The following is a 12,010-nucleotide window of genomic DNA, read 5'->3' on the forward strand; positions in this document are numbered from 1 at the left end:
AGAAATTTCTGTTTGTATCCTCGGGAACTTTTTAGCCCGTTTTTTAGAAAAATCCGAGGGGAGTTTTAAGATGCATCGGTGAGCTTTCAAGAGCATTCTTTAGAAAACCCTTCGGTGATATTTCTGAAAAATTCTTGAAATAAATTCTGATGGAATTCTTGGAGAAACAACTGAAGGAAATTCTAGAGCAAATCCTCAGAGAAGCATCTGCCGTTCATGTGGAAATTTTTGCTGCAAATCATCACAGGAACAAATCATTGGCTGAGTTATGTACCTACCCAGCCAACCCCATATCGTAAATCATTGTGTGGAAAAAAATCGTATATTTTCATATATTTAATCAGAATTGTATAATAATATGTTCATTTGTCGACTATGATTGGGTAAATCGCATTGTATGCCAAATGAAATCTCAATTTTGGTTTCGTTTCATATAGTCGTCTCCGATCATAAAAGGTGCTAGATACTATCGGTAGAATCGCATAGAATCGGATAGAATCTTAAGAAAATATACGTTCTGAGTGTCAAGCTTCAAGATCGCTAGCATCGTATAAGGATTTCTTTGAATCGTGAAAATCGTCGCTTTACATCGTATATGAATCTGCTAAATCGAGCTGAGTTTCTAGAGGTATGGTCAAAATCGGTGCAATCGTATACAACGATAAGAATATTGTATATTGATCGTCTGCGCAAGGGCGTAGCCAGGGGGGGGGGGCAGGGGGGGCCGTGGCCCCCCCCTGACCGAGCAACTATATTCTAACTTAACCGAAAAACTTAGATGATCAGAGCTGTTTTTGACTAGTAAAAATAAAATTCTCCTGCATCCTCGTATTTTTTTTTTAATGTATGCAGGAATTCCTTCGGAAATTCTTGGAGGAATATCTTCGAAAATTCCTGAGGGTATTCCTTCGGAAATATCTGGAGGAATTCCTTTGGAAATTCCTGAAGGAATTCCATCCAAAAATCATGGAGGAATCCCTTCGGAAATTCCTGAAGAAATTCCTTCGGAAATCCCTGAAGGGTTCCTTCGGAAATTCCTGGAGCAATTCCTTCGAAAATTCCTGGAGGAATTCCTTCGGAAACTCCTTGGGCAGTTCCTTGGGAAAATCTTGGATGAATACCTTCGGAGATTCCTGGAGGAATTCTTTCAGAAATCCATAGAGAAATTTGTGAGGAAATCCTTAGGTGAATTCCTTACGAAATTCCTAGACAAAATAATTCCAAACTTCCTGGAGGAATGCTTTTGGAAATTCCTAGAGGAATTCCTTCGGAAATTGCTGGACAAATGTCATTGAAAATTCCTGGAGGCATTCCTTCGGAAAGTCGTGGAGGATTTTTTTCGGAAATACTTTTTGGATTTTTTTTGGAAATTCTTGCAGGAATTCCTTCGGAAATTCCTAGCGGAATTCCTGGAGGAATTCCTTCGGAAATTCCAATTCCTGGAGGAATTCTTTCCGAAATTTCGGGAGAAATTCCTTCGGAAATTGCTGGACGAATTCCTTTGGAATTCCAGGAGGAATTCCTGGAGGAATTCTTTCGGAAATTCCGGGAGGAATTACTTCGGAAACTGCTGAACGGATTTCATTGGAATTTCCAGGAGGAATTTCTTCGGAAATTCCTGCAATAATTTCTTCGGCAATTACTGGAGGAATTCCTTCGGAAATTGCTGGACGAATTCTTTTGGAAGTTCCTGGAGGAATTCCTTCGAAAATTCCTGGAGGAATTCCTTCAGAAATTCCTGGAGGAATTCCTTCAGAAATTCCTAGAGGAATTTTTTCGGAAATTCTTTATAGATTTTTTGAAATTCCTGTAGGAATACCGTCGGAAATTCCTAGCAGAATTCCTTCGGAAAACCCTGAAGGAATTCTTTCAGAAATTCCGGGAGGGATTTCTTCGGAAACTTTATTAGGAATTCCTTCAAAAAATTCCTAGAGGAATTCTGTCAGAAATTTCGGGAGGAATTCCTTCGGAAATTGCTGGACGAATTCCTTTGGAGATTCCCGGAGGAATTCATTCGGAAATTCCAGGAGAAATTCCTTTAGGAATTCCTGGAGGAATTCTTTCGGAAATTCCTGAAGGAATTCCATCGGAAATTGCTGGACGAATTCCATTGGACATTCCTGGAGGAATTCCTTCCAAAATTCTTGGAGGAATCCCTTCGCAAAATCCTGGAAGAATTCCTTCGGAAATTCCTGAAGGACTTCGTTCGGAAATTACTGGAGGAATTCCATCGAAAATTCCTTGGCGAGGTCCTTCGAAAAATCTTGAATGAATACTTTCGGAAATTTCTGGGGGAATTCTTTCAGAAATTCCGGGAGGGATGCCTTCGGAAATTGCTGGACGAATTCCTTTGGAGATTCCTGGAGGAATTCATTCGGAAATTCCAGAAGGAATTTCTTCAGGAATTCTTGGAGGAATTGTTTCGGAAATTCCAGGAGGAATTGCTTCGGAAATTCCTGTAGCAATTCCTTCAAAAAATCCTGGAGGAATTCCTTACAAAATTCCTGAAGGAATTCCTTCCAAAATTCTTGGAGGAATCCCTTCGCAATTTCCTGGAAGAATTCCTTCGGAAATTCCTGAAAGAATTCTTTCGGAAATTCCTTCGGAAATTTCTGGAGGAATTCCTTCGGAAATTCCTTGGGGAGTTCCTTCGAAAAATCTTGGATGAATACCTCCGGAAATTTATGGAGGAATTCTTTCAGAAATCTATAGAGAAATTTCTAAACTTCTTAGAGGAATGCTTTTTATGATTCCTGGAGGAGAATTCCTTCGGAAATTACTAGACGAAATTCTTTGGAAATTCCAGGAGGAATTCCTTCAGAAATTACTGGAATAATTTCTTCGGAAATTCCTGGAGGTATTCTTTCGGAAATTCATGGAGGAATTCCTTCAGAAATTCATGGGGTCTTGGAGTCTTTTTGGATTTGATTTTTGGAAATTCCAAGAGGAATTCCCTCGAAAATTCATGGAGGATTTTTTTCGAAAATTCTGGGAGGAATTCCTTCGGAAATTGCTGGACGAACTCGTTTGAAGATTCATGGAGGAATTCCTTTGGAAATTCCTTCTGAAATTCCTGGAGAAACTCTTTTGGAAATTCCTGAAGGACTTTTTTTGAAATTCCAGGAAGAATTCCTTCAGAAATTCCAGGAGAAATTCTGTTGTAAATTCCTGGAGAAATTCCTTTGGAAATTTTCAAAGGAATTTCTCCATGAATTTCCGATGTAATTCCACCAGGAATTTTGCGAAGGAATTCCTTCAGGATCTTCCGAATGAATTCCTTCATGTATTTCCGAGCGAATTCCTCCAGGAATTTCCGTGGCAATTCCTCCAGGAATTTTCAAGTTAATTCCTCTTGGAATTTTCAAAGGATTTCCTCCTGGAATTCCCGAAGGAATTCCTTCATGAATGTCCGAAGAAATCCCTCCATGATTTTTCGAAGGAATTCCTCCATGAACTGCCGAACAAATTCCTCCAGGAATTTTGCGAAGGAATTTCTAAAGAATTTTCCGAAGGAATTCCTACATGAATTTCCAAAGGAATTCCTCCAGAAAATTTCCGACGGAATCACTCCACGAATTTCCGAAGAAATTCATCGACGAATTTCCGGAGGAATTCCTCTAGGAAATACCGAAGGAATTCCTCCATGAATTTCCGAAGGAATTCCACCAGGAATTTTGCGAAGGAAATCCTAAAGCATTTTCCGAAGGAGTTCCTCCAAGAATTTCCAAAGGAATTGCTCCAGAAATTTTCCGAAAGAATTCATTCACGAATTTCTGAAGAAATTCCTCCACGAATTTTCAAAAGAATTCCTCTAGGAATTTCCTGAGAAATTCCTCCATGAATTTCCGGATGAATTTCTTCAGAAATTTCTGGAGGAAATCCTCCAGGAATTTCCGAAGGAGATCCTCCAGGAATTTTCAAAGAAATTCCTTCTGCAATTTCCGAAGGGATTCCTCCTGGAGTTTCCGAAGGAATTCCTTCTTAAATTTCCGAAGGATTTCCTTCAGGAATTTCCGAAGAAAATCTTCCAGCAATTTCCGAAGGAATTCCTCCTGGAATTTCCGAGGGAATTCCTGCAGTTATTTCCGGTGGAATTCCTCCAGGAATTTTCAAAGGAATTTCACCTGGAATTTTCAAAGGATTTCCTGCCGGAATTTCCGAAGGAATTCTTTCATGAATGTCCGAAGGAATACCACCAGGAATTTTCGAAAGAATTTCTCCAGGAATTCCTTCACGAGTTTCCGAAGGAGTTGCTCCATAAATTTCAGAAGGAATTCCTCCAAGACTTTTGCGAAGAAATCGCTCAAGGATTTTCTGAAGGAATTCCTCCATGAATTTCCGAAGGAATTCCTCCAGAAATTTCAGGAAAGAATTTCTCCAGGTATTTCCGAAGGAATTACTCCAGGAATTTCCGAAGAAATTCCTCCAGGAATTCCCGAAGGAAATCCTCCACGAATTCTCGAAGGAATTCCTCCAAGAATTTCCGAGGGAATTCCTCCAGGATTTTCCCGAAGAATTCCTCCATGAGTTTCCGGAGGAGTTTGTCCAGGAATTTCCGTAGGAATTCCTCCAGGAATTTTCAAAGGAATTCCTCCTGGAATTTTCAAAGGATTTTCTTCTGAATTTCCGAAGGAATTCCTCTACGAATTTCCAAAGAAATCCCTCCCGGAATTTCCAAAGAAATTTCTTATGGATTTGCCTTGAAGTACCTCCAAAAATTTCCGAATGAATTCCTCCAAAAATTTTTGACGATTGTCCTCAAAAACTTGTCAAGGATCCTTCGGTGGAATTCCTTGAGGAATTTCGTAAAGATTTATAAAAAACCTTAAAAATTCCTCAACGAACTTATCAAACAATTTCTCACGAAATTTCCGAAGGTATTCCATAAGACATTTCCTTTAACAATTTCCGACAGACAACTCCTTTAACAATTTCCAAATTTTCCTTATCAAAGCATTTTTAAAGGAATTCCTCAAAGTATTGCCGAATGAGTTCCTCTAGGAAATAAAAAATCACAAAAAGCATTTCTTCAGGTATTTCCGAAATATTTTTTCAAGGAAGTTTTGAAATATTTTTAAAGAAATTCCTTATGGAATTTCAGAAGGGATATCTCATGAGACTTTTAGTGGATTTTCTTCAATATTTTCGAAAGAATTGTTTCAGGAATTTGGGAAGGAATTCTCACAGGAATTTCCTGATGAATTCCTCCAAGAATTTTTGAAGGTATTTCTCAAGGAATTTTCGGAAGAATTCCTCACGAAAACTCCGAAGGAGTTCCTCAAGGAATATTCTAAATCTATTTCAAAGAAATTTCTCAAGGAATTCCCGTAGAATCTTCTAAAGGAAATCGTAGAAGAACTCTCGAAGGAATGTCTTATGGAATTTCCCAAGAAGCTTTAGAAATAAAGGAATTCCTCAAGCAATTTCAGAAGAATTTGTCAAGGAATTTCCGGTGGAATTCCTCAAGGATTTTTGAAATAAATTCCTTTAAAAATTTCCGAATGCATTCCTCTAGCAACTTCCAAAGATATTCCTCCAGGAATTTCAGAAGAAATTCCTTTAGAGATTTTCAAAGATTTTTTTCCGGTAATTTCGAAGGAATTCATTAAAGGATTTTTCGAAGAAATTTCTCCAAAAATTTCTTAGGGTATTCCTCAAGGAAAGGAATCTTAGTTTGATTGGAATTTTTGAAAGAATTCCCGGAGAAATTCTTAAAGTATTTTCTGGAGCTTCTCAAACGGATTTCTGGTGGAATTAAGAATTATATTTGTAAAGAATTACTGGGGAAATTCTCAAAAAAAAAGCATGGTGAAATTCGTAATAAAACTTCTGGAGGAATTATTGAAGAAATTTCTGAATGTATTCCCAACGGAATTACTGCAAGTTTTCCGAAGGTAATTTCTGCTGGAATATCTACATTAAAATAACCAGGAAAAGTATTAAAGAAATTTCTGGAGAAACTGCTGGATAAATTCAAATTCATGATGGCATTTGTTAAGAAATTCCTGAAGCAATATCTTGAGGAATTCCTCAGGATTATAATCATATATGATTCTTCCATTGAACCATTCCTGTGAATCACCCATATTTCATACTTCACTTTTATTTTTTTTTAAATGATGAAGTATTTGAACTCCTTTTTACTGCAAAGTGGTTTTCAGTGTAAGGGTGCTCGCCCCCCCCCCCCCCCTGGCCGAAAAGCTGGCTACGCCCTTGCGTCTGCGTATCGTATATTAATTTTTACAGTCGCATATGATTGGTACTGCACTTCTAATAGTCGAATCTTAATCTCGGAAATAATAAATGATTTTGTTTACATATTTGTATGATGGATAAAAGGAAAAATTTGTATTCATTATAAATTTATGTTTTGTTGATGTTGACACTTGTCAACTATGGTAGCAATAATTTCAACCAAATATGTAGGTTTCCATACTATATATACAGCAGATGACTTATATCTAATAAGTGGTGATAGATTCCAAAAACGATATGAATTCTGAGCCTCTTACACGGCACCACTTTTGGTGCCACTCAATGCACAACAACAATGCTCTCCTCACAAGTCTCGCACTGTATCATGATATTTTTATTCATTTCATCCCATTCACTTTGAACGATCTACTTCCAACTTGGCAATAAAGCCAATAGAGATAACGCACAGTTCTCTATCAAAGGACCTAAGTTCGATTCCCACTGAATCCCAATTGATTTTTTTTTAATTTGAAAATCTTGAGTTGTATATCGGTACACTCAATCGTAATAAGATCATCCATAATCGCATATTTAGACGGAGAAAATCGGCGAAATCGTAAAACATGTTGGATGGAATCGCAGTAATTGGATATATGTTTCGATATGGCCTCCACTTTAGTATGTATATGCCTGTTTCGTGCATTGAATACGATTTCCTTGATGTTATATATATGTGACTATTTCAGTTGCAATTTCGATATACACTGAAAACGGCTTGCGGTAATGACCACCATAAAAATGTTTTCAAATTTACCATGGCGAAACGTGATCATCGACCAACAAACGCTTCTCGTGTGCATTTTGTTTCCTCTATACCAACCGGTTCGATAGCCGAGTGGTAGCGTGCGAGCCTGGTGATCTCAAGGTTCTTAATTCGAGTCCGGTTGCCAGTAGAAACTTTTCAACAGTGCATCAGAACTTCAAACGCATAAATCTCAAGAAGCAAGCTTCACACAACAGTGCATTTCATTATTCTGTTATTGCTCACTTTACTGCCCCCACTCGCATAACAGTCCCATCTTTGCTGGATTTCCTTTTCATATGGGACTTTTTTGCGAGTGGGGGCAGTTTAAGCTTGTTACGCTTAAAATAAGAAGATCAGGTGCGCTGGTTTTGTTTACGAAGAGATGTGTGCTTTCGAAATCGTGAGTAGGTGCCAAAGTCGGTCATTATGGCGGCCATTTTGGGATTCTAACAAGTCTGTCTTTAAATTGATTCTCAGAATAGTAATTTTAACCGCAAGCCGTCTTTCAGTATAGTAGAATCCTTCCAAGCATTCATGGCAAATTTATAATATGTAACTTGTTCTTGTTAAACCATCGAAGAATCACTTGAACTCATGCTTGAATGTTATATAGGTTCGTATTCTATATTCTAAACCAGAGAAATGGTGGACGTCGTATCTGAGTCGACCATAAACTGAAAACTACTACAAAAATTGCGCTCATATAAAGATGCTAGTACACATGGGCAAATATTCAACCAAAAACAAATTAATGCTCTAACATCTGGTTTGATTCGATCGGATTTTCATTAGCGTCGTACTCACATTCTTAGTGCTAACTAAACTCAAACTGCCTTACCTTGCGGACTGGCTTGACTGGGGAAACTGGATGGCGACACACTCGAGCCCTGTAGGCGACCTGGAACAGGAAACGTAGTTTTTTCCCCATTAGATACTTCTCTCGGACATTGCATTTGCATTGATAACGCCCAAACGCCAACCAACACCCAAGACAAATCATCGCGACGTCGACGACGCCCAATACCCAATACTTACGGTTAACGGGTCCACTGCTCGAGATGCCCGAGTCCATGGAAAGTGTCAACGGACTTCGCACCGATTCGCGCCCATCGGCTTGACTCCGGATTTGCGTTTGCAGCTGCTGTTGCTGCTGCACCTGATGACTTTGGCTAACAAGATTCTGATTTTGATCGTACGTAGCAGCCCCGCTGCCCCCGTTCTCTATCACATTTCGGTAGCTACCACCGGCACTATTACTAACAACAATATTACCACTACTTTCACTATGACTAATATTAGCACTTTCACCACCCACTGCGGGTCCCCTGCTGCCGCCGCCGCCACCCCCCTGCACAGCAGCGATCGGACTTCCACCGCCGCTGGTAGCACTTTGGTAACCGCGTTTGGCACTTTCGTAGATGCTGTAGCTCGTCGTCGAGCTTAGGGACGAGGAACTTCGCGGCGGAGGCGTTACCGGTGGCGGAACCGGACGGTGGTGTCCGTTCGCGATCGGTTTTCCGTTGCTGAACTCGGCCGGCGGTGAGATTAGGGTCGTTTGCCCTACGCTTCCATTTCCGGTAGGAGATTTCGGGCTCTTAAGGATGGTCGCGTACAGAGAGCCGTCCAGTGGTCCGTGCGTGTGGCTCGATTCGTCTGCAATGAAAACGGTCGGGGTGGTCGGATTAGGAATCGGGCTGCTAGTAGTGATAGGTGGTGGTGGCAGAGTTCACGAAAAATGACGAAAAACAAGATAAACAGCCGTAGTCATCGTGCTGGCCAGAAGCAGCCGAAGATATACTGGTTTTCAAAATGGTTGGTCTAAGTTCATTTGGTGATTTGCAGTTCATCTATCTCGACAATTGTATGATGATTTGATAGAAAACTGTGCTTTGCATTTATATTAACACGTTTACGTCCAGCGATCTGTTTGTAGATCAGATGCCTCGAACGCCCAGTGATCTATTTATACATAGATCAGTAAATTGAACGACTATCGTGGAGAAATGAGGCAAGTTGGAAAACTAGTGTCTTCAACAAAGTTGTTTGGGAGGTACGTAACTTAGTATATATGCGCTCCTGTAGGCGGCGCTAGTGATCATAAAACTTTTACTTCGATAGGCTTTTGTAGTGAATATCAGGCGTGGTTTTGCTATGCGTAGTGTACCTAGCAAAAGTTGAAACCATTCTTGGGTTAAGTGCGGAAACTCCGGTAAAGTTGATCAGGACATCAAGAGCTATGCGATAGTGCACTAGTTAATTCTAGGTTTATCCGCTATGTGGCGATAGTGAGTCTTAGTAGTTCTAAACCGCTGTATCTCAAGAACCAGACCACTTAGAAGAATTTCATCTTCGATAAAGTTGATCAGGATATCAAGAACTATCTGGTAGTGCACTAGTTGATTCTAGGTTTATCCGCAAGGTGGCACTAGTGAATCTTAGCAATTCTAAAGTACTGTATCTCAAGAACCAGACCACTTATCAGGATATCAAGAGCTGTCCTATAGTGAACTAGTTGATTTTAGATTTATCCGCAAGGTGGCGATAGTGAGTCTTAGCAATTCTAAACTATATCTCAAGAACCAGACCACTTAGAAAAATTTCGTCTTCGGCAAAGGTGATCAGGATATCACGAACTGGTAGTGCACTAGTTGATTCTAGGTTTATACGCAAGGTGGCGCTAGTGAATCTTAGCAATGCTAAACTGCTGTATCTCAAGACCAAGACTCAAGACCAGACCACTTAGAAGAATTTCAACTTCGATGAAGTTAATCAGGACATAAGGACTTTTTTTTTTAAATTTCTTTGTATTTGTGAATTTTCACTTAATGCTAATTCTTCACATGGGCATTAAGAGCTATCCAATAGTGCACTAGTTAATTCTAGGTTTATCCGCTATGTGGCGATAGTGAGTCTTATAAATTCCAAACCGCTGTATCTCAAGAACGAGACCACTTAGAAGAATCTCATCTTCGATGAAGTTGATCAGGACCAGGGATGCCAGGTAAAATTTTCATATGTCTTCACAAGGCACGCTAAAATGTCTTCACATGTCTTCACACGTCTTCTCGCGAATACCTTCAGAAAAATCCCAGGAGTTCTTTCGGAAATCCTGCAGAAGATCCTCAGCAAATCCTCCAGCCCTGGAGATCCTCGGGAGTTCCCCCAATGATCCTCAGGAATTCCTCCAGGAAATGCTCAGGGATTCCTCCAGAAACTCCTCGAGAACTCCTCTAGGAGTTTCTCTGGAATTCTTTCATGACTTTATCGGGAATTCCTCCAGGAATTCTTCGGGAATTCCTCAAGGAGCTCTTAGGAAATTTCTCCACGAGTTCTTCGGAAAATTCTCTAGGAGTTCAGCAGGGATTCCTCTAGGAGCTCTTTAGGAATTCCACCAGGAGATCCTCGGGAACTCCTCCAGAAGAAGAAGGAGTTTCTCTAGAGTTTATCCAGGAGATCCTTAGAGATCCTCCAGGAAATCATCAGCAATTCTTACAGAAGTTCCTTGGGAATTCCTATCGGAGTTCCTCGGGATTTATTCCAGTAGTTTATCGAGAATTCCTCCAGAATCTCATCGGGAATCCCTTCATGAATTCCTTGAAAAGTTTGTCGGGAAATCCTTCTTTAGATCCTCGGGAATTCCTGCAGAATTCCTCCTGAAGATCCTTGGGAGTTCCTCCAAGAGTTCCTCGAGATTTCCTCTATAAGTTTGGCAAGAATCCCGAGATTATTTCAGGAGCTCCTCGGCATTTTTTTTTTCCAAAAGTTACCCAAAAAATCCTCCAGGAATTCTTTGGGAATTCTTCCAGGAGTTTCTCGGAAATTCCTTCAGGAGTTCTTCGGGGATTCCTTTAGGACTTAATCGGGAATTCCTCTAGGAGATTGCCAGGAATTCCTGCAGGAGTTCTTCGGAAATTCTTCCTGGAGTTTTGAGATTACCTGCTGGAGACCCTCGAGAGTTCCTCCATGAGATTCGAGAAAACCGACGAGAATTTCTCCAAAAGATGGTCAACAATTCCTCCAGGAGTTCCTTTAGAATTCATCCAAGGATCTTCAGGAATTCCTTCAAGAGATCCTCTGGAATTTCTACAGGAAATCCTCGGTAAATTCCTTCCCGTAGTTTTTCGGGAATTCTTGCAGGAGTTCCTCGGGAATTCCTTCAGAAGTTTATCGAGAATTCCATCATGAAATCCTTAAAAAGTTTCTCGGGAATCCCTCCAAGAATTCCTTGAGCAGTTCTTCATAGTTTCTCGAGGTTCTTTTCCGGCAGTTCCTCAGGAATTCCTCTTAGTCCCCAGAAACCTACTTCAGGAGTTTCCTGAAATTCCGTACGGTTTCCTGGAGGTATTCATAGGTATATCCAGATAAATTTCTCTCATGGTACATTTCCCAAAAATTTTCGAAAGAATTTCCGAGAAAATGCTATTGGGATTCTCGATGAACTTCTGGAGGAATTTCTAAGGAATTCCTAGAGAAATTCCCAAAAAAATACTCCTCTGAGAATTATAAAGAAATTACTATAGAATTTTCGAAACTCAAAGAGGTATTCCCCTAGAGGCATACTCGAGAATCCTTTGAAGAATTTTCGAGGAACTTCTAGAGAAATCTTCAAAGAACTCTAGAAAAAAATCCGATGAACTCCAGGAGGAACTCCCGAGGAACTTCTTTAAAAATTCCGAGGAATACATGGGGCAATTTTCCAAGGAATTTTCTAGCAACACCTATGGGAATTCTCATAGAGAAATTCTAAAGGAACTCCTGGGAAATTCCTGAAAAAGTTGTTGGCAAACTCCTGGAGGACTTCTCGAGGAAATTCTGGAGAAAATTCCGAGGAATTCATGTAGAATTTCCCGAAGAACTCCAGGAAGAATTTTCGAGGATCTCCAGGAGAATCTCCTGTGGAAGTCTTTAAAAAATTCTCAAGGAACACCTAAAGGAATTCTCAAAGAACTTTTGAAGTAATTTCTGAGACACTTCCGGAGAAACTCTTTTGGAATTCCAGAATAAATTCCA

General features: G+C 40.0%; 1 protein-coding gene across 1 annotated transcript in view; it reads right to left on the reverse strand.

The window, feature by feature from the left end:
- Window positions 1–12,010, reverse strand: part of LOC109623099 (uncharacterized) — a gene marked incomplete at its 3' end in the record, with an annotated part of 668,880 nt that overhangs the window by 110,279 nt on the left and 546,591 nt on the right. Inside the window, 2 exon segments of the mRNA XM_062846987.1 lie at window positions 7,839–7,898; window positions 8,036–8,653. Of these exon segments, the coding sequence (XP_062702971.1) occupies window positions 7,839–7,898; window positions 8,036–8,653 (678 nt within the window).

The sequence above is a fragment of the Aedes albopictus genome, chromosome 1 (genome assembly GCF_035046485.1).
Source record: "Aedes albopictus strain Foshan chromosome 1, AalbF5, whole genome shotgun sequence".
Classification (NCBI taxonomy): Eukaryota; Metazoa; Arthropoda; class Insecta; order Diptera; family Culicidae; genus Aedes; species Aedes albopictus.